Source organism: Paramormyrops kingsleyae, chromosome 8 (genome assembly GCF_048594095.1).
Source record: "Paramormyrops kingsleyae isolate MSU_618 chromosome 8, PKINGS_0.4, whole genome shotgun sequence".
NCBI lineage: Eukaryota > Metazoa > Chordata > Actinopteri > Osteoglossiformes > Mormyridae > Paramormyrops > Paramormyrops kingsleyae.
Window position 1 is genome coordinate 8,855,117 of NC_132804.1, and position 20,708 is coordinate 8,875,824.

The 20,708-nt window shown below is 45.8% G+C and overlaps 1 protein-coding gene across 1 annotated transcript; it reads right to left on the reverse strand.

Annotated features, from left to right (window-relative positions):
• Positions 1-104: 104 nt before the first annotated feature.
• On the reverse strand, positions 105-19,460 carry ece1 (endothelin converting enzyme 1). Its single transcript, XM_023827527.2, has 18 exons — positions 18,958-19,460; positions 16,364-16,502; positions 14,532-14,744; positions 13,968-14,092; positions 13,738-13,884; positions 13,431-13,496; positions 12,912-13,100; positions 11,905-12,047; positions 10,471-10,585; positions 8,188-8,298; positions 7,981-8,079; positions 7,638-7,715; positions 7,275-7,378; positions 6,674-6,784; positions 6,418-6,485; positions 5,489-5,679; positions 3,620-3,715; positions 105-1,818 (listed from the first exon to the last, which is right to left on the reverse strand). Exons 1-18 carry the CDS (start codon positions 19,084-19,086, stop codon positions 1,642-1,644), a joined length of 2,301 nt encoding a protein of 766 aa, XP_023683295.1. The 5' UTR covers positions 19,087-19,460; the 3' UTR covers positions 105-1,641.
• Positions 19,461-20,708: the final 1,248 nt, after the last annotated feature.

The window sequence follows — 20,708 nt, forward strand, 5'->3', positions numbered from 1 at the left end:
CTAGCGGCAACATTTCAAACTGGGCGATATCTTTTACACGTGAACAACATTTTAACCCAAATAAACGTTTAAATCTTTGCGCAAGAGACGACATAAAACTCCGAAACTGGGAAAGCGCTACTTTAATTCGGGCAAAAATTTTGTCAAGTGTCAACATTTAACCATCAAATAAACCCGCTAACAAAAATCACCACTTGCCAAAAAGATGCATAATTCTTAAAAAAAAAAAAAAAAATGTAGGCCCTATATATAAAGATTCCTGAGCATTATATTGCAGTTTCGAGTTTCACGAACAATAAAGCGCTTACACAACACTTAAAAAGTAGTAATAGTTGTAATGCCTGTAGCAGGGTTGCCAAGTCTGATCAGCTTGCTGGAGTAGGATTTTCAGTTCGAGACAAGTCTGCACACACATTTACATGTATGTAACAATTTTATTATCTTGTAAATAGTCTGTAGGGTTTGTACACCATCCCAATGCTTTTGATGTGGCTAATTTTAGGTTTATAATGGAGTAACAGATTTTTTGCGTGAGCGTGAGGGTCTGGAAATGTGAGTTTCACGCCAGATGTGTGAGATCTGGCAACCCTGCTGTAGACTCTACTTAACAGTCAGATTTCCATCAGGCCAGTCTCATTCTGGGACATGCATAATGCATAATCTTCTTCCAAACTTTCTTCACAGAACGAAACGGATTTTACTACAGTGAGCATCGAACAATATATATTTTCGGGACTGGAGGATATTCATATAGTTTTTAGACAAATATATACAAACACAAATATATTTTGAGTGATCACAACCCGTAGCTGTGGTGACAAATAGCCACTCGTCATTTTAATGAGAAATAAAAATAACTATATACACACAGAACTCCACCCTGGACCATTTTCCCTTCATTGTAAAAATTGCATTGCGTGTTTCGCGAATGAAATCTGACGTTACATTTGAGAGAAATAATTTATGATAACCAATTAAATCATACAGGACTAAAGCCATACCTGGTATTTCCGTACGTTAAAAAATTTTTCAAAATTGCACCCATGACCTTTTCTCAAGAGGCAAGATCAACATCACCATTTTCAGTGACTGGCATTTAAGGTAAATCAACTTTTGTTTTTAAAATGGGCAAATCAAAAATTGAGTCTACTTAATTAAGGCAGTCATACATTTTAATTCGTGAGAGCAAACTACTCGTAAAAACCTTTATGTAAAAAGAGTCCATACGCAAAAGACTATAAAACGTGAGATGTAAGAAAATAAATATGACCTCCTATCAAGAAAAGGGATAAAAAAAGAAACTAACATTTATTCACGAAACTAAAGAGGCAAAGATTTGCATATCTTTTTCCATCTTCTGGCAGTTTTCCAGTGTTTAGTCCGTCTCTCTTCCTAAGAGAAACCTATTCACAGACCCCCATTAGGGAAAAACAGTTTTGGGAAAAAATAAAATTGAGATTAAGAGAGGAATGGGAACTCCGAGGTGCAAGGCAAGGTGCACTGTGAGGATCTTTGGGTGGGATTGGGGGTGTCGGGCTGAGGCTCTGGCATGCGGACTTTGCCGTCACAGGTCCATGTCCGGGGGGGGTGGGGGTGGGGGGGGCGTGGTAGGCAGGGTAGTAGGACAGGTCATCCACGTTGTCACCACAGCTCGCACTTGCTCCTGGGGTTCATCGGGGAGTCAACCGGGCAACCGAAGTGCTTGGAGAACTCGAGTGAGTTGGATACGGTGCCGATGACACGGAAGCGGGATGGGCTGTGTGGGTCGGTGATGACCCCTTCATGGGAGCTTTCTGGGGTGCGTACTAAACACCACACCTTCAAAGAAAACACACAGAAGACAGTGGGATCCTACTGTAACCATCTAACAAGCAAGTTAATTGAAAAAAAAAACAAACAAACATTAGCATGTATCCTAGCCACTCCATTATTCAGCAATTCTCCATGTGTAACTATAAACCACGCCCCCCCCCCCCCCCCCCCACCAAACAGAAGTACGACTCTTCCCTGACATTTCAAGTTTATGGTGTTTTACGGACAAAATCCAATAGAGGCAGTCTTCAGTCAAGTGTTTTAACCTAAAATTTCAAATTGTCCCTACAATGTCCCATGCATATTTTCACCATTTATGCAACACACCAATTGTACTCTGGTGGATTTATTTTTTTTTGGGGGGGGGGGGGGGGGGGTTAGAGTGTTTGGCCTCTGTGCCCATGACCAGAATGCCATCAGTTCGAGCCCAGGCCTTTCCAGAACAGTGACAGAATAAAGCAAGGCAGATAAATAGCCTGATCCTGCATTCAGACCCAGCCTCACCTCCTACTGTATATATATAAGAACATAAGAACATAAGAACTATACAAACGAGAGGAGGCCATTCGGCCCATCGAGCTCGCTTGGGGAGAACTTAACTAATAGCTCAGAGTTGTTAAAATCTTATCTAGCTCTGATTTAAAGGAACCCAAGGATTCAGCTTGCACTACGTTATCAGGAAGACTATTCCATACTCTGACTACACGCTGTGTAAAGAAGTGCTTCCTTAAATCCAGTTTGAAATGTTCTCCCGCTAATTTCCACCTATGGCCACGAGTTCTTGTATTTGAACTAATGCTGAAGTAACTATTCGGTTGAACAGCATCCAAACCTGTTAGAATCTTATAGACCTGGATCATGTCCCCCCTCAGTCTCCTTTGCTTGAGGCTGAACAGATTTAGCTCAAATAACCTTTCCTCGTATGACATTCCTCTAAGACCAGGAATCATTCTTGTGGCCCTACGCTGCACCTTTTCTAAGGCCGCTATGTCCTTTTTAAGATATGGTGACCAAACCTGTACACAATATTCTAGGTGAGGTCTCACCAAGGAATTGTATAATCTTAGCATTACCTCCCTTGACTTAAACTCCACACACCTGGAGATGTACCCCAACATCCTATTGGCCTTTTTTATTGCTTCCCCACACTGGCGAGAATGAGACATGGAAGCATCAACATACACACCAAGGTCTTTCTCATAATCAGCTACCTTTATTTCAGTAGGTCCCATAAAATACCTGTACTTTATATTTCTGCTCCCTACATGGAGTACCTTACATTTGTCTATGTTAAATTTCATCTGCCAGGTGTCAGCCCAGTCACTAATTAGTAATATATGTGTGTGTGTATAATGTGTCTCATAGGATGGGATGTGCAAAGAGAAGAATTCCAATATACCTGTACTTGTGCAAATGGCAAATAAAGTACTTCATTCATGCATTAACATTTAAAAATGTACTGAAGAAAATACACAATGTACATATATGTCACAGAGTCATTTAACAAATAAAATGTTAATGGTTTTGTTATTTTCAATTGCTGTGTTGAGTTAGTCTGCTGGCAATTACTTCAAATATGTTGAAAAGGAAAAGATAGATGGCTTGGAGTATTGTGAAATGCATTTATGTTGACCTGCCCTCTTTTTAGCCTGTTAAATCACTCTGTTCCATACCAGAGACTTAGAGGAACAGCAGAAACCTAGCAGCCTTCTGCTCTCAGGCACCCAGCTGGTCAAAGGGGCAATATCTGCATCGTCGGCGTGGCTTAGAGGCAGGCTGGTGTGGAGCGGGACAGGGGGACACAAACCTGTGCAAATCCGACAAAAAAGAGCTGGCGGTTTGTAAGCTTCAGGGCAGGAAGTCCTTTCTCCTCCCCATTCTTCTTCACCCACTTCTCATAAGCCTGCAAAACATCAGGATACCAGTTATGTCCTTCGCATGGAAGCCCCAGGCACCTATGGGACACCTCGTCACTGTCGAGGTGTCCCAAATTCACCCCCCCCCCCCCGACAAAACACACACGTCGCTCACTTGGACCACACGCCTGGCTGGCCAACTCCGTGACCTACGACCTTTCCTCCAACGGAAAGAATGTCAGAGTATGACAGTTTCCAGAGGCCGACTTGTATCACCCTGCTCCACCTGTTGTTGGCCGATGGGGCTGTGTGGCAAGGAGACGCTCAGGGTGCTGCGGTAAGACCAGAATAACCCAAAGCAGCAGGGAAAGCAAGAGCCCCACACTACTCAGTAACAAAAAGTGCACGAGCCCCACACTACTCAGTAACAAAAAGTGCACGAGCCCCACACTACTCAGTAACAAAAAGTGCACGAGCCCCACACTACTCAGTAACAAAAAGTGCACGAGCCCCACACTTCTCAGTAACAAAAAGTGCACGAGCCCCAGACTACTCAGTAAGAGAAAGAACACAAGCCCCACACTACTCGGTAACAAAAAGTGCACCAACACCACACTACTCAGTAAGAGAATGAACACAAGTCCCACACTACTCACAACAACCCCACAACACCAACACCACAACTCGGTAACAAGAAGAGGAACATACTCACATACTCAGTAATATAAAGAAGAACACGCTCTCACTACTCAGTAATATAAAGAGGAACATGCCCTCACTACTCAGTAATATAAAGAAGAACACGCTCTCACTACTCAGTAATATAAAGAGGAACATGCCCTCACTACTCGGTAATATAAAGAAGAACACGTTCTCACTACTCAGTAATATAAAGAGGAACACGCCCATACTACTCAGTAATATGAAGAGGAACACGCCCTCACTACTCAGTAATATGAAGAGGAACACGCCCTCACTACTCGGTAATATGAAGAGGAACACGCCGTCACTACTCGGTAATATGAAGAGGAACACGCCCTCACTACTCGGTAATATGAAGAGGAACACGCCCTCACTACTCGGTAATATGAAGAGGAACACGCCCTCACTACTCGGTAATATGAAGAGGAACACGCCCTCACTACTCGGTAATATGAAGAGGAACACGCCCTCACTACTCGGTAATATGAAGAGGAACACGCCCTCACTACTCGGTACCCAGGCCTTTAAACAGGTTCAGACTCCTCCTGCTTATTCCGGGCTGATTTACATCCTCTATATTTATATAATCCCATTAGTTAGAAGCACAAACCCAGGTGAAGGTTCTTGCGGAGATCTTGCTAAGGTGAGCTTCTCCCAGAACTAACACATAAAACGAGGTCTGTGCTGGAAAGAGGGTCGAGCTTGTGAGAAGGTAAGCGGGGCTAAGCGAAGGTAAGCAGTACCAAGCGGTGCCACACGATGCTACACAGTACCAAGCGGTGCCACGCGGTGGTACGCGGGACTAAGCGGTGCCAAGCGGTGCTACATGGTACCAAGCGGTGCCACGCGGTGGTATGCGGGACTAAGCGGTGCCAAGCGGTGCTACACGGTACCAAGCGGTGCCACGCGGTGGTATGCGGGACTAAACGGTGCCAAGCGGTGCTATGTGATGCCAAGCGGTGGTACGCAGGGCTAAGCGGTGCCAAGCGGTGCTACACGGTACGAAGCGGTGCCAAGCGGTGGTATGTGGGACTAAGCGGTGCCAAGCGGTGGTATGCGGGACTAAGCGGTGCCAAGCGGTGCGCCCCCTTCAGTACCCCGAAAACCACATCCCCCACCTTGTAGGCGGCTTTCAGGCCCCCATTATCGGCTATGTTCTCTCCCAGTGTATGGCGGCCGTTCAGGGGCTCCTGGTTTACGCTGTAGTTGCTGTACTGCTCCACCATGCATTGTGTTTGCCTCTTGAAGGCCTCCACTGATGAATTTTTCCACCAGGAGCGCAGGTTACCATCTTTGTCATACTCCCTCCCTGCCATGACACAAAAACACACTGAAGTCAGCCCAGGGGTCGCTTGCCTCTGCAACTTGGGATTTACATCATAAAGCCAGACTTCTTGCTCAGCTGGATAACGTGTTGGATATAAGGTAGTCTGGGGTCAATGGACTTCTTCACTTACCTTTAGCCCAGACTACCTTAAATCTGACAAATTATCCGGCTTAGCAGGAAATCCTGCCTTGTGATACAGGTCTCTGTTCAAACATTAATACGCTCATTTTCAAGGCCTTCAGGACACAGCCCATTACACCCCACTAGTGTGGAATGTTCTTTGTGTTACATATTTCCCCTTTGCGTACAGTGCATGAAGCATGCAGAGAAAGCATTTCTTTTAGGGTGATGACACAAACCAAAAAAAAGTCTGAAATGTCTGGGATCTCACTTTGTTTCAGTTTAACATTTGCTTTCTACATTCCGAACACTTTCTGTGTGCATGTCTGCGTCGCTTTGACGCCTCTCTTTGCGTCCCGCTCCTCATGTCTTCTTTTTTGCAAAGCAAAATATGGTCGCCTTAATTTCACTACACACACGTACAGTGCACGTTTGTGTATGCAACAAATAAAACTTGAAACTTGAATGTGCTCAACTTCCTCATGCATTAATCATCTGCTCATCGTCCAACAACAACTTCGTCACCTATTTGTCATGGAAACAAAGAGCCAAAGATCATTTGTTAATGTTGATCTGCTGGACTGATTCCGGAAGGCTTACCTTGGTCATCAAAGGCATGCGTCAGCTCATGGCCCATGACGACGCCAATCCCACCGAAATTCAAAGCCCTGAACAGACATTAAATCTTATAATCATCTGCATCAGCCACCATTTTATATTAGGACCACTGCTGTTAGCCATTTTACTTACATTTCATTTTCTTTTTCTACTAAACAGACTTCCTGGGAACTAAATAAGCAACCATTCCATTTGCTGTTCTAAGTCCTTTCCAGGACCTTTCCAGAAATGGACTTACTTGGGCCAGGCCTTGTTGTAGAACGGAGCCTGGAGTATCCCAGCCGGAAGGACCATCTCATTCTTGGTGGGGTTATAATATGCGTTTACTGTGGGTGGGGTCATGCTCCACCTATGAGGTCAGGCGTAGCAGAAGGAAGATTCTTGGCACACATGCAGCAAATGGTAAATACTATTCCTGCACATACTAAACTGGGGAGCTGGGGGGGGGCAGTTACACCATTAAAATTTCTCATTTCTCAGCAATATCAAGTTTATTGCATTTTAGGCTTTTACCCAAAGTAAAAAGGGTTAAAAATTTCTCTCCCTGAAGCACTACACCACCTGCAGTCCATTTTAGCCTTCAGCAGACAAATGAAAGCAAGGTTCGATGTCTCTTTTGGCCAAACCCTACATTATCAATGCCCAAAATAAAGACTAAAATGCATTAACATTCACAGCTCTCTGATCTCGGTTTACAAATCCCTACACACCATCGCCGAACAGAATCAACCAACAGCTTTATTCAAAATAAAATCCAGCTCTTGGGAGATGGACCTGGTTTTGGGAACTCAACCAGTAGCGGAATCTCTTTTGTGCACTGGTGGACTGTGCAAACTCACTGGTCCTTATTGGGCGCCTTCCTCAGCTGGTCTGCGGTCACCCTGGCAGAGAAGTTGTAGTACTGCATGACGTTCTGGAAGTACAGGTCTGGCACCACCTCCAACTGCAGAGGAAAACCAGTTAGAGACTTTACCACCCTACTGCTCTCTCACAATGGGCTACTTTCTCTATAGTTTGCCATTTACATGTTACCTTGTACCTTGTTTAAATGGCCTTTTACAAAGACAATTAATCCCCACAAAACAAGTTGTCCTGAATATGATTTTCAAAAGCAATAATCAATTTCTTACCTACTCTATAAGCATAAGACAAAAAAAAATTAATATTCAATTAAATATTCCACTCTGAAAACATGTACCTACATCACTGAATACTTTGTCAAGCTCAGTGGGATTCATGATGAACTTTGGATATCCTATCATGTTGTAAATAGCATCTGCCTAGAAAAAAAAAAGAAATAATTATATATAATCAGTTGCATGATAGTAACACCAGGAGGCGCCAACAGGTTACATCAGCAAGCTACACCTTTTTTTCCCATAAGGAAATTACTCATAAGGCATCACTTCCTATAAAGTAAATGTCAAGATATAAGAGAAATACTCAGTTTCACTCTTTATTATTAGGAACATCAGAACTTGTTTCCAGTTTAAAGGGAAACGAAAAAAAGGACATAAAAAGTGGAAAGAGAAGCTTCTCTCCTACCTTTTCCTTTGCTGCCTTCTTGGTTTCAGCATCCATCCAGCCTACATACTGGAGACTGTCTTCAAAGGCCTGCTTGATCTCTGAAACCATGCTTTCTGCCTGAGACATGGGGAAAGAGCAATCAGCGCTGTCTACTGCCAGTTAGCCTTTAGCGGCTAAGTCACGGAGGAGCGGCGGGTCAGAGCCGGGGGTCGGGCTGATGCTCACGATGGCCTTGCTGTCATGGGCAAAGGTGGCTTTGACGAACAGGGCTCCGAGGGCGAAGCCTAGGGCGCTGTCGGTGTCGCTGACGCACACCTTCCAGCGAGGCGAGCAGCTCTGAAAGGCGACACGCCACAGATTAGCACCAACGCAGTATCCACGGTATCCACAGTATCCACAGTATCCACTCATTCCCACCCCATAGATCAGGCTCGGCATCAACTCCTATACTATATGGCTGAAAGTATGTGGACACACCTATTCACTGGGGATATGTGTAACCCCCCAGGTTACAAACAAGACCCATTCCCAAATTCTGTCCAAGTTCAATTTGTAGGTAAATCAGAAAAAAAACAACATATGAATAATAATAATAATAATAATAATAATAAAAAACAGCACATTAATAATAATTGATACTTTATTCATTAGAAATTGTCTTTACGCCTCCCTCAACTTGCTCTTTGTAGAGCAAGCTGTCCGTGAAGGGCAGCCACCTGTAGCGGCGCCCAGGGAGCTGGGGGTTGAGGGTCTTGCTCAAGGACCAGCAGACGTGCTGAGGCTGGGTTTGAACCGGCGACCTTGTGATTACAGGCACATGCTGCCCCCATTACTATTATTAATTCATTATTATACCAGTAATAACAAAAGTAACTACATACATACTCTACTGTACCCTAAGCTGCCAAAACACTGAAGCCATGCAAAGTTTTCACGAGCATCGAAAAGTAGTGTCTGCATTTGTTATTACAGACTATTGTATTTAGGAAAGAATAAAGCCAAAGTATGAGTTGTCCTTCAGTCAGACATTCTCCACCCCGGGGGCTTCCAGTACAATTAAAAGCACACAGCCATTCAATGTCCAACAACAAAATACTGGCAGCAAAATGCTTCGTTATAGAGAAGGCCAGTTTGCCAAATTTCTGCCTTGGCCCAGCTGCGTGTGAATGGGAGGGTCTGGGAGCGAGTTCAGTCATTAAGTGGGAGGCCACAAACTCAAAGAAAAGGGACGGGGGGGGGGGGGGGGGTTCCATGAAGCAGGTTTTCTCCGCTTAAGCTAAAAGTCATGATTGACCACTAAGAGTTTAGGTTAAGGAGCATTCCTATTGGACAGTCATGGCATCTAGCTTAAGTTCACTTAGGTAACGGGAATCATGCTACGTGGAACATCTGCCTGATCACCCAGCACCAATACCCAACCTGAACGGCAGCAACTCCTACCGGGAATGGTCCATCTAATTCACAAAATTGTACAGGCTAATACAGCAACCGGAGGTGGACCGACTTCATATTACTACCCTTGTTTCAAAACGATATGTTGGGCAAACTGGTGTCCACATGCTTTTGTCCATATGGTGTATGCACAGTCCTGGCACTGTAACCAGCCACATGAGACTAGCAGCGATGCTCTTGCAGAATATCATACACGCTGATTTAACACTGAGGACACATATTAACCTCGCTACCTTTGCCATCGCAAAATCCCCATCAGCTGATACACCACACTCCCACCCAGCGCACAAACACCAACATATATTTTAGATTTTCATTGTGCTGTGACCTTTCCCCTGAATGAGGCCTTAATCTTTAGGATAAGTCACCTGCAATGTTTAGCATGGATTATTATTGCCTGCAGTTGTGTTGCGGACATGCATGCCATTAATATATAAAGGGTCACACAGCAGGAGCCTAGATCATCTACACATGGCTGGTGTGCTGCCTTTAAAATTACAATCTGTCAAACACGGTGTCCTGGTCTATTTCTGATTTGGTTTTGTGTAGAAGTTGTAAAGCAGCTGCGTGAAGAGCACCAGTAATGTGGCCTGAAAACTAAAGCCCTCTGTGATACGAGCCCCCCCCCCCACCCCCACCCTAAACTGGAACACAGCCAAACAATTTCAAAGTTGACCAAACCAGCATAGTGGGAATCCTGGTTCCAGGAGACTACAGCTAACCAAAAGTAGAATCTGTTTAATTACAGAGACAAATTAACTTTTGGCAGAATAAAATGCACTCAGTCTAGAGACTCCAGGTTAAGCTTTGGGACAAAGCCATACAGACAACAATCCAAGAGTCACTTGAAAGCACGTTCTGTCACAAGAGTCCTTCCTCTATTAAATCAGCAGGACTCTCCAATCTGGGCTCTCAACTTCCTCTCACAGAATCTCATATGTGTGGAGTCAAAACTGAGTACAGGAACTAGGATAAGCAAATCGAGGGTGGGTCATCACTGCATTCCTTGGTGTCTGCTCTCCATCCCCAGAAGCTCCCTGATCACCCATTGCTCACCTTCTTGGTTCCGTACATAACTTCAAAGAAACGCTGCTCAGCATCTTGGAACCTCTGGTCCAGGATGGAGACCATCTTTCTCACCACCTTCATTATCATGTAGTTGTTGAGGAGGCTGCGGAGAGGACCGATACCGAGTTGTAGAGCAGCCAACATCACCATGCTAGTCACTATATTCCACGAGATTTGTCTACATGCAAAGCAGGTGCTCTTAGACAGTATAACATGAACAGCAATAACCAGCTTTGCTACAGGAGCTATTCAGTAGATGTGCCTGTGTTTCAAGAATCAGGAATGGAGATCATGACTAGACGTTGTGCACCAGGTTGGCCTGAATCACATGGTTCATGAAGCACACATTACTCTTAATGCATGGGTGGGACACACTCTTTCTGTACATGAACGGGTTTGGATGCTTGGACAGAGTTGCGTGCATGTTAGGCAGGACTTGGTAAGATTCCTGCAACAAACTGCTTGTGTAGGATGATGTAATTCACAGTGGGATCCACTTGACTGAAGGACATCAGAGGGCGAAGCCACATTACTCCTCATGTTGCCTGACATAAGGAAGCGAGTCCAGCTTCACTGGCAGAGCCAGACGTAACAGGAGCAAAGCTCATGAGCGCATCCTGCGTCCGCCACCAAGGTCAGAGGGGAACTCTCCGGGACGGAAGTCGCATTTCATTCATTGAGCGAACATATGGCCACGAAAGGGGCCAGGATACGAGTCTGGCTGGGTGGGGGGGGTCTGGCTTGGGGGGGGGGGGGTATTCTCACGCAGTCATACTCTGGGGCAATTCAGAGGCACCGGTTTTCCTGAACTGCGTGTCTTTGGATGCCAGGAGGAAATCCGAGATCCCACAGGAAACCCACCAGGGAAACGTGGGAAAGGAGCAGGTACTGAGCCAGGGCTGGAGTCTCAGAGTTCAAAGACCGCCTCTGTGTCAGTGCTGAGTAGTCAATGGAGTTAAACATTATGTGGCTAAAACTAAAATTATGGAATACTCTGCCAAACAGCAAATTTTAGGAATATTATTCATGTAATATTCCTAAGATTAAGAGAGATGATGAGTAGGGAACTATAATCATGCATTAGACCTTGCACATCCACAGCAAACCCATCAGATTTACAAGCTTGATGTCACCGGTGAAATAATTCAAATTAAAGCATCTTTAAGACTGAGGCCCATTTAGGATAATACAAAAAAAGGTGTGGAGTTCATGTATTTTACCGATGCACTATTCTTTTGGGTAGTACAGCCCGATCAGGTGACCATTGGACTCCCTTCAGAGATATTGCGGTGGTATTATTTTGGTACCAGTATTATATCCAATGCTACACTGCAGTAGTGCCCACGTGCTGCCAGTTAGAGAAGTTAACCATAGAGGGGGCTAAATATAATGTGCTGTGGAACAGGGGGTTCCTTGTGCTACCTCTTGTTGGTGTGGTTGATGAGGTTGGAGACTTTCTCCAGGTATTCCTTAGCATACACCACCACAGGCTCAGAGTCGTTTAACTCCACTGGCGCAAATACTTCTTTGAGAAAAGGCATCCATTCAATCGCGGGGGCCAGCGTCTGTAGAGAAGACAGAGTTATTAAAGCAGTCCCAAAAAATTTCACACCACCAGAACTTTTCTGGAACCAGAACCTTTTTCCAGAACCAGGGACATTTGTCGTGTTCAGACTGCAGGAACTCAGGAGGCCGTTCCAGAACCCTTTTTTAGTACCTGCTCCAGACTAGGAGCTTTTTGTTCAAACACAGACTACTGGAGAAGAGTTTACAGGGATAGCTAACTGACAACAAGCACCAACGCTAACTCAAGTCAAGCAGAAATAGATGCAACGGGGCATAAATTGAGCATATGGAGTTATTTTTGTACTCTAATTACATTTAATGCATCAATTAATACATTTTTTGCTTGAGTCTAGGGCTGCAGATATCGATCATTTTAGTAATCAAGTATTCTATCGATTATTCCATCGATTAGTCGAGTAATCGGATAAGAAATACTTTTTGTCTTATTAAAGAGCAATAGTAACTATTTCAAACAGAAAAAACAGACAGATCTCTTAAAATGAACAACTTTTTGTTCCTTTTTAGGAACATTAAAGCTCCTGGTTCCTGTTGTGCAGTGTGAAAGCGACACACAAAACTGACCCGGAGCTACGAAAGTTCCAGGTCCAGACAGCCCAGGGACTTGTAAACCGGGACCAGGTTCTGGAACTCAGGCGTTAATGTAATGAAACCGCTTCTGTGCCTTGCAGTATACCATGGGAAAACGGCACGGTTTGAGGACCAAAGTTTAATCTGCAAGGTTTCTCCTTCATTACAAGTCTGAACTAAACATCAGCTGCCTTTTTGCAGCAGCTCTCAGCTTCCTCCCAGGCCTGCGGGCGGTCATGTGAAGCCAGCCGCACTCAGAATTACACACGACTCACCGCCAGCTCTTTCGCTCGGATCTTGTGGTAGATTAACTCCTCATCACGTCGCTCTTCCTGTGGCACAGTGATGTTGGCCAAAGTTGTCTCGAAGTCCACTATCTCTTGCATCAGCGCCCTCGAGGTTTCCTCAGACCCACCGAGCAAAATCCCCAGCTCCACCAAGAAGTCCAGGTAGGCTTTCAGATACTATGGGCAAATAACAGGAAGGAGCAGATGGTCACGGAGGATAAGGCAGGTTTATTTATCTCCAGTAAGGTTAGACAGTTGCTCTCCCATGTGGCTTCATTTAGACAGTTATGAGATTTGCGGTTAACAAAGCATCCAGATTCATGTTAGAAAATGCAATTAAGCGGGACGATTATAAAGGGAAAAAAAAAAGAGAATCCTTAAAGCATCTAGGTCCCTTGGGAAGACCGCTTTGCAAAAAATGTCCAAACTGACCATAAATATGCCTAAAATGACATCCAAGTTTCTGAAAGCTTTAACCCCAATGAACATCTAAAATTCTCCACAGACCTTCTCGTTGGCCGTCTTGTTGAGGTAGTAATCCCGTGAAGGAAGCCCCAGTCCCGATTGGTCAACCTGTCAGAGAGGGTTGGGGGAGGGGGGTATTCATCACGTGCTGACCCTCAAAGAACTACGGCAGACAATTGTGAAAATTCTTGCAGACTGTAACAACTGGCTTGGATCAATAAACACTGCCAGAGGTGCTATGACTAGTGAATGACACTCGCCAGGTTGCCATGGGAACATATCTTGAATGCCTTTCAATTGATCTGAGAAGGTGGTGATTCTGCCTGTACGCCACGGCTGAGCTCCGTACCTGGATGATGTTACTGTTGGAGCTTTTGGAGTCGGTGCTGACAAACACGGTGAAGAAAGGCGAGGTGCGGTAGCGAGAAGAAACTGTGCGCAAAACCTCCTGGAAGTTGTCCTTATCCCAGGAGCCTGTCAACGCCCAGCCGCCAGTCTAAAACCCGCAACGTCTGCCATCAGAGATACCGACAGCTGTGATGAGAACCGGCTTCTCCACAGACTGGACCGACATCTCACCTGATTTATGAGATCCTGTAATGGCTGAGCACCCAGCGCCTCGATCTTGGCCTCGCTCATGCAAGCCTGGTAATACCTCTGGGCCTTAAGTTCTGCTTTGCTGAGCCCTTCCATGCTGGTGTTCTCTGGAGAGCACAAAAGAACCTTCAGAAGTGGTCACCTTCAACACCCCCTGACTGATAGCAGACTAAATAAAAGACGATAACAGGGGGAGGGGGAAGAGGATTCCGGATGGGCCTTGAGGGTGATCAGTAAGGGGTATGAATAACATGAGGATAGCAGTCATTGAAGGGAGGGGTTTCCGATGGAGATTTAAGCCAATTAGAATGAGACATTCAAGGAAATCTGAAGGGTGTAGAGCAGGGGTCACCAACTCCGGTCCTGGAGGGCTACTATCCAGTAGGTTTTCTATCCTACCTGGCTTCTGATGAGCCACACCTGCTCCTGGTATTTACCTGAGAACTAATATTCTAGAACACCCGCATTCTAGAGTTACCGGCAAGAGCAATAAGAGATATCCATCGGAGAGGCCACAAGCCATGACGGAAGGTACGCTGAACGTACCCAGCAGGTTCTTCATGGCGGCCATGTTGCGCTCCCAAAGGCTGCTGAAAGGGCCCCAACGAGATTTTCCATCAGGGAGGGGGTTGTTCTTCATCCATCCCCCACAGGCATAGCTGTAGAAGTCTTGACAGGGGTCCACCGAGGTGTCCAGGGCACCCAGCACCGTGCTGGCCACAGTCACACAGGCCTCGGACAGGCAGAGATTGGGGTGACCTGGTCATGAAAGGGAACAGGTTGCATAGAGGAGAGTAAAGCATGCGGCTAATGCTGGTTTCTGGCTCAGCGGGGTAGACCTCTGTGTCTGTGATCAGAAGGTCGCCGGTTCGAGCCCAGCCTTGGCAGAGTGGTCACATGTCTGTGGGCCCTTGAGCAAGGCTCTTAACCCCCAGCTCCATGGGTGCCGCATGCAGGCTGACCCTGTGCTGTGACCCCCCCAAGCATCCTCTCACCTGCATGTTTGTCTCATGGGGAGCAAGATGGAGTAGGAATAACCCCATGGGGATTAATGAAGCATCAATTCATTAAAAGAAAGACAACCTGACGGTAAAAGTAAGTTATGCAGGTGACTGGTTGTGTCCCCGCCGCCAGGTGACCGCGTCATGTCATCCTGCGTTCTTTCATTCTATGATTTTAAAGCTGCTGCATGTTGGCTGACATTATGTTATGAAAGAAAATGTTTTTCAATGTCGCACTGATTAAATTAATACTTCATATATATATAAACTGGAGATGTCTCTACCCAGAGGCAATTTCTCAGAAAATTCTTGTAAAGTGGCACGAAAATTCTAAATACCAAAAGCAGCAGTGCTGTGTCATATGACCGAAAGAGCATTACGACTGCGACAGAAGCGGTTTTCATCACGTCGAATTCCGCCACCCCGTGTGGACAATTATACGCCACTGAAACACGGTCACAGCTGGAGGCAAAGTTTCCAGTTGCCAGGGGATGGAAAGTGGAATATGCTCTATCCATATTTCTAAAAAAAATCACAGAGCAGCCCTGCTGTGGACTTTGGCCACCTTTTCAGAAAGTCCTCAGAGCCAAAATACGAGCCCAGTGTGACCTTTCAGCTGGGGGACGGAGGGGGGCAATGTATTAAAAATCAGTGCACATTTCAACTCTTCCGACAGGGAGCTGCTTCTCAGATGATACTCGAGTGGGTTCACCTGAGAACCGGCCTGCATTTCCATTCGTTTTAAAACATCTATTAAAGCCATTTCATCTCTACACATTTATGCCTGCGCACCTATACAACACAAGGCAAGACCTCAGGTATAGTTTGTGGCTGGGAAGCAACTATGTCTGAGCATAAAGTGGGAATGAACTCTACAAGTATTTAACTCATGGAAACCAACCTCTTAACATTGGTGTTAACAGTGTTCACATGGCTTAGCAACACAAACCACAAGCGCGTCAAGAACTATACTAAAAAATGTGAGAGGTGATTGTGGTTTGAAAGAAACTGAGGACTATGTCATATGAACTATACTTTGACCACAAAAGAAGCCACACAAGGTTCAAACTGAGACACTGCAGTGCCAGAGTGTGGCTTATTCTGGGCCTGTCATGCAGGCACGCTGGGCTATTCATGTTAAATAGCAGGAAGTCGTCTGAGTTTCCGTCTAGAAACAAGGAAATAAAAGACGCACGAAAGGTGACCACCTCACATTTTGTTTTTGGCCCAGCACTGCGGCGTTATGACATCTCCGTGGAAGTAGAGACCCTTGAACATTTAGCAGCATAAATCATGCGTGGGAGGGCACTTTTGCTCTTAGTCCATTTTTTTTGGACTAAAATGGCACTGTTAGTAGAATCGGGTAGTTGGGCTCACCCCTCTGGTAGTAGAAGCTGAGGGTGATGATGCACACGAAAAGGGCGAGTGTCAGCACACAGATTAGGCCCAGGAGCCTCCTCTCCGCGATGGTCCTGTCGCCCCAGCACCGGGGGCCACCGCTGCGGCGCATTATCACCTGGGGGGACAAGCATTGGGGCGGATGGGACAAAAAAAAAGGGATGAATCATTAATGCTGCATTTTTCTACACATAAATGGAGACACTGAGTATGTGTGTGTGTGTGTGTGTGGGGGGGGGGGATGTATATGATGATGAGGTCCTTGTCAGTGGACTGGAATGTCTGGTACAACACATTCTAGGTTTTACAACTTAAATATCTGACTCCACATCCCTTAAATGTTTGTCAAGTTTTATCATTTTTTTCAGCACCTCATGCTCTCACACTTTTTCACACTCGTCGCAGTTACCATGAGAAGGCGGCTTCCAGCTAAAGCACTGGAATGAATAAACAACATTAGACAAGTTCTGACATTCAACGCTTCAGCTAAAAGCCATCACACATCCGGACCGCAAGAGATACAGTGAATGAACGCCGGACGGCAGGGCACTTTGCTCAGTCATAACAAATATTTGACAAGACAAATTTTGGCTGATATCCAGTAGCAACTGTACTAGGAAGTATCTGTTATGGGTCTCTTTAATATCTTGGTTTATATGTTTCATAGACACACACACAAACATTTTATATTTTACACACAAATAACAGACATGTTGCAGGGTCAAGTAGATTTCCATGTACAAGGCCAATGTGCGAGTGCATTTAGCACTTTAGCCAAACTCCGTCATGCAGCAAACGCATTCCTCAAGTGCTTCCGTTTAGAACCGTTTGCCAACACCAGGGATCTTGGACTCGGCGGGAAACTGTATTATACTCGACAATCTTGGACGGCGACCACAGCGCTAAGCTCCGTGTCACCCGCACCACTTCTGTGGCCAGATGTTATTAGTGTTAAATTAATAAGCACACAAGCCGGCTAATGCGCATTAAAATTAGCTCCGTGTGGCACAAGAGTCCAGAAGCCATGGTTCTTAACCCAGTTAACACAGTCAAAGACCCATGGGTGGATGGCTGGTGGGGGCTGCACAGTGGGCTGGAACCTGCTTAAGGGTGCTTCCAGCTCAGAACCGTGGCTAATCTCTGTGTGAAACCACAGTGTGAGGAACTGGGGGAGGGGGAGGGGGAGGGGGGTTCATAAATTCAAAAATACATAATTTGCAGCGGCTTCTTCGAAATTCCTCCTCGTAATTGACAGAAGCCAAAGGGAAATATTTTCGCAATAAACGAAGGATCAGTCAAACATTCCATAGTCTGAATGCAAGAAAATGGGCAAACAGACCAATTCATTACAGCCATACAAAGGAAAAAGGGAATAATAAAAAAAACAAAGGATTCATTCAATTAAAGCAATACACACTGAGGGATGTTAAGACACATACAGAGGTGGGGGGGGGGGGGGGGGAATCAGAATTATCCACACAGACAATAAGACAGTGATACATAAGACTAATATTCAACACAGTACTTCATTAAAGCTTGAGACGCAAGACAAGGACAAATGTACTGGATTTTAACAGAGTGGTTATGATGTCCTCAGGGGGCATAACCATGTGATTAGGGGCGTAACGGAAAGCATCCTGAAGTGTCACAGGCAAGGCCACGAGCGACGTGACACACCACACCTGTGCATACCTTTAACGCCAGAGATGTGGCTGTAGATTCACGGAGCCGTTTGCTACCTTGATAACTCATGTGCGTGTGTGTGCGTGTGTCTGTGTCCCCACAAGGGGTTACTCGTATTTTACAGAAATCTGTGACTACAATCAAAAAACTAAAAATGCCAAATGTCTTGTATTTTATTTGATTGCTTATGGTTAATGTTAGGGCTGGGTTAAGGTTGTCATTTTTGGGTTAGGGTTAGGCCCATAGAAATGAATGGAGAGTCCCCATAAAGATATGAATGCAAACATGCATGTGTGTGTGCGTGTGTGTGTGTATATTTGCACATGCGCGTATGTATGTGTGGCAATGAGAACACACATCTTTTAGGGGGGTAACATCATACCCCACAGAGGCTGCTGCACGAGAATTTCTAATCGGCTGGCAAAACGCACCAAGACAGCGCCTTACAAACAGTATAAAGCTACAAGACAGATTAGCACTAAGCATGTTTAATGACACCAGCAACACCCTCGGCGCATTTCTTCTCGTATGACGGCCCAGAAAGCTCCCCGCTTCCCTGAACCCGTCCTTCGAATCCAATGAACAAAGGCCCCCTTTACATTATGGCACTGAAGTAAGTATCTCCTGGACTGTCTCTTCAGCACTTACTCAACGACAGAGACTCTGGCTTATGTCAGCCGACACAGAGTGTGGCATGATGCAATGGCCACGTCCTTCCAAGAGCTGTAACACTCAGCAGATGGCTGAGAACGTTTACACTGCTTCAATAAAACACGTGTTGCCCCCCCACCCCCCCTCCCCCAGCGCCATCTCTAAGAACGACAGGAAGTCAGCTGGAGTAGGTCAGTGGCTTTGAATGTGCTGTGACTGCTGGCCCGAGCTGCATTTACCTGCATGCTGCTCGAGGGGTAGACCTCGTCCACCGTCGAGTCGGTCAGGTCCTCCTCATCCAGCGTGGCTCTCTTGTAGGTGGACATCTGAAAGGCCAAGTGTAGAAAAGACTCTCTGAGCGTCTCCATCGCTTTTTGAGGCCTGTGCCGGCAAATGCTGAGAAAAGGGGGGGGGGGGGCCCTTAGGGTATTCTGGGAAGGGCTTCCCCCCTCTCATCCATCAGGAAGAGGGTCTTCCTACACTCCCCAACAGCTCCTCGCTCAGCCTGCAGTCTCAGGTTTCTTCACCGTTCCACCTTCTTGACCCGGATGTACACAGTCCCCACCCCCACCTCCTCCTTGTCTCCCCCACACCACAGTTAGCCCCCTGGGGCTAATCTCGCAGGCGCCGCAAGCTCCAACAACATGGGGGATGAACCAAAACAGAAAGAGCCGGCTTGTTGCGGGACTCCCTGCGTCATCTGCTCGGCAGACAGAAGCGTGAAGTCCTCTCCCCGGAGCCCAGAGAGACTTCCAGCTCGAGCTCCAGCCCCGGCTCGGGGAGGAGGGAAAAGTTCTGAAAAACAGGAAGGACCGTCGACGCCATTGACTTGCGTGTGTGTGCGTGTCGGTGTTTGCGCGTGTGCACGCATTCCACAGAACGGGTTTTTTAACGTCTGGGAGGAGAATTCTGGGAGTTTGGTTCCACCCACGATCTCACTCATTAGAAATTCTTGAGAGAAAGGCGGGGCCTAGAAGATAAGCCACACCCCTCAAAGCTCCCAGCAGTGCCAGAGCTTAGCGGCAGCAGTCAAGCTTCCTTCACACTCCGATTCCTCACTTGGACCAATAGAAAATACCCGGCCCAACAGCAATGAAAATATTCGGCCTATGACACACTACATTAATTTATTGTTCACAATGTCTGAGACCTGGGGCGATAGAATAGCACCATTTTGTAGTTGGGGTTACAGCAGGAAAATAATACGCATTGTTATCACACGTTGGCAATGAAATTTGACGTTTCTTAATAGCTCATGTGGTGTCATGCCAAATGGCAAAGAAAACAAACAAAAAAACAAATGATACCATGGTAATAACTATGCAAATACAAAGATGATGGCAAAACAGATGATATCTGAACAGAAATCAATCTGTTAAAATTACAGTATACATGGAAATTTGTTTTGAAATGATGAACAGCCAAAGCTGACCGTGAGCCTCATACAGCAAAGTGCAGATGAACCTGAGCATCGCAGGTGTGATTTATGATGAACTGTCTTTTCATGAAAACTTTAATTAAGAGAAATCTGCCTGTACGTCTCCCACACAATCCCAGACGGCTTCGTAAACAAGGACGCATCACGTGGGCAATGACTCTTGAGAGAATGTTTTAAAATGTTTAATTAAAATGGAATGATACTGGTGTGCCCCCCCCACACCCCCATCCCCTATCCTAACAGCAGCTTTGTCATTCCCACTGCCAAGTATCACAAACGGGAAAAATTAAAGACAAAAGGCATTCTCCCAGTCTGCCGGCAGAGAAGCTTGTTACATTCATAACTGGATTTGTTTTTTATATATATAATTGTTAAACTCCCCGCAGGAGGCTGCGCAGGGTCTTCCAACTGCGTCACTGGGCTGCGCAGGGGTACAGCTTCCTGTGCCGATTGTTCCTGGGGACACAGCTGAGTGTGAAATTCAAAGCATGTTGCAACCTTATGATCTCTGAGATGTTTTTATTTATTCAAAGTTGCTTTTTTCCCCAATGA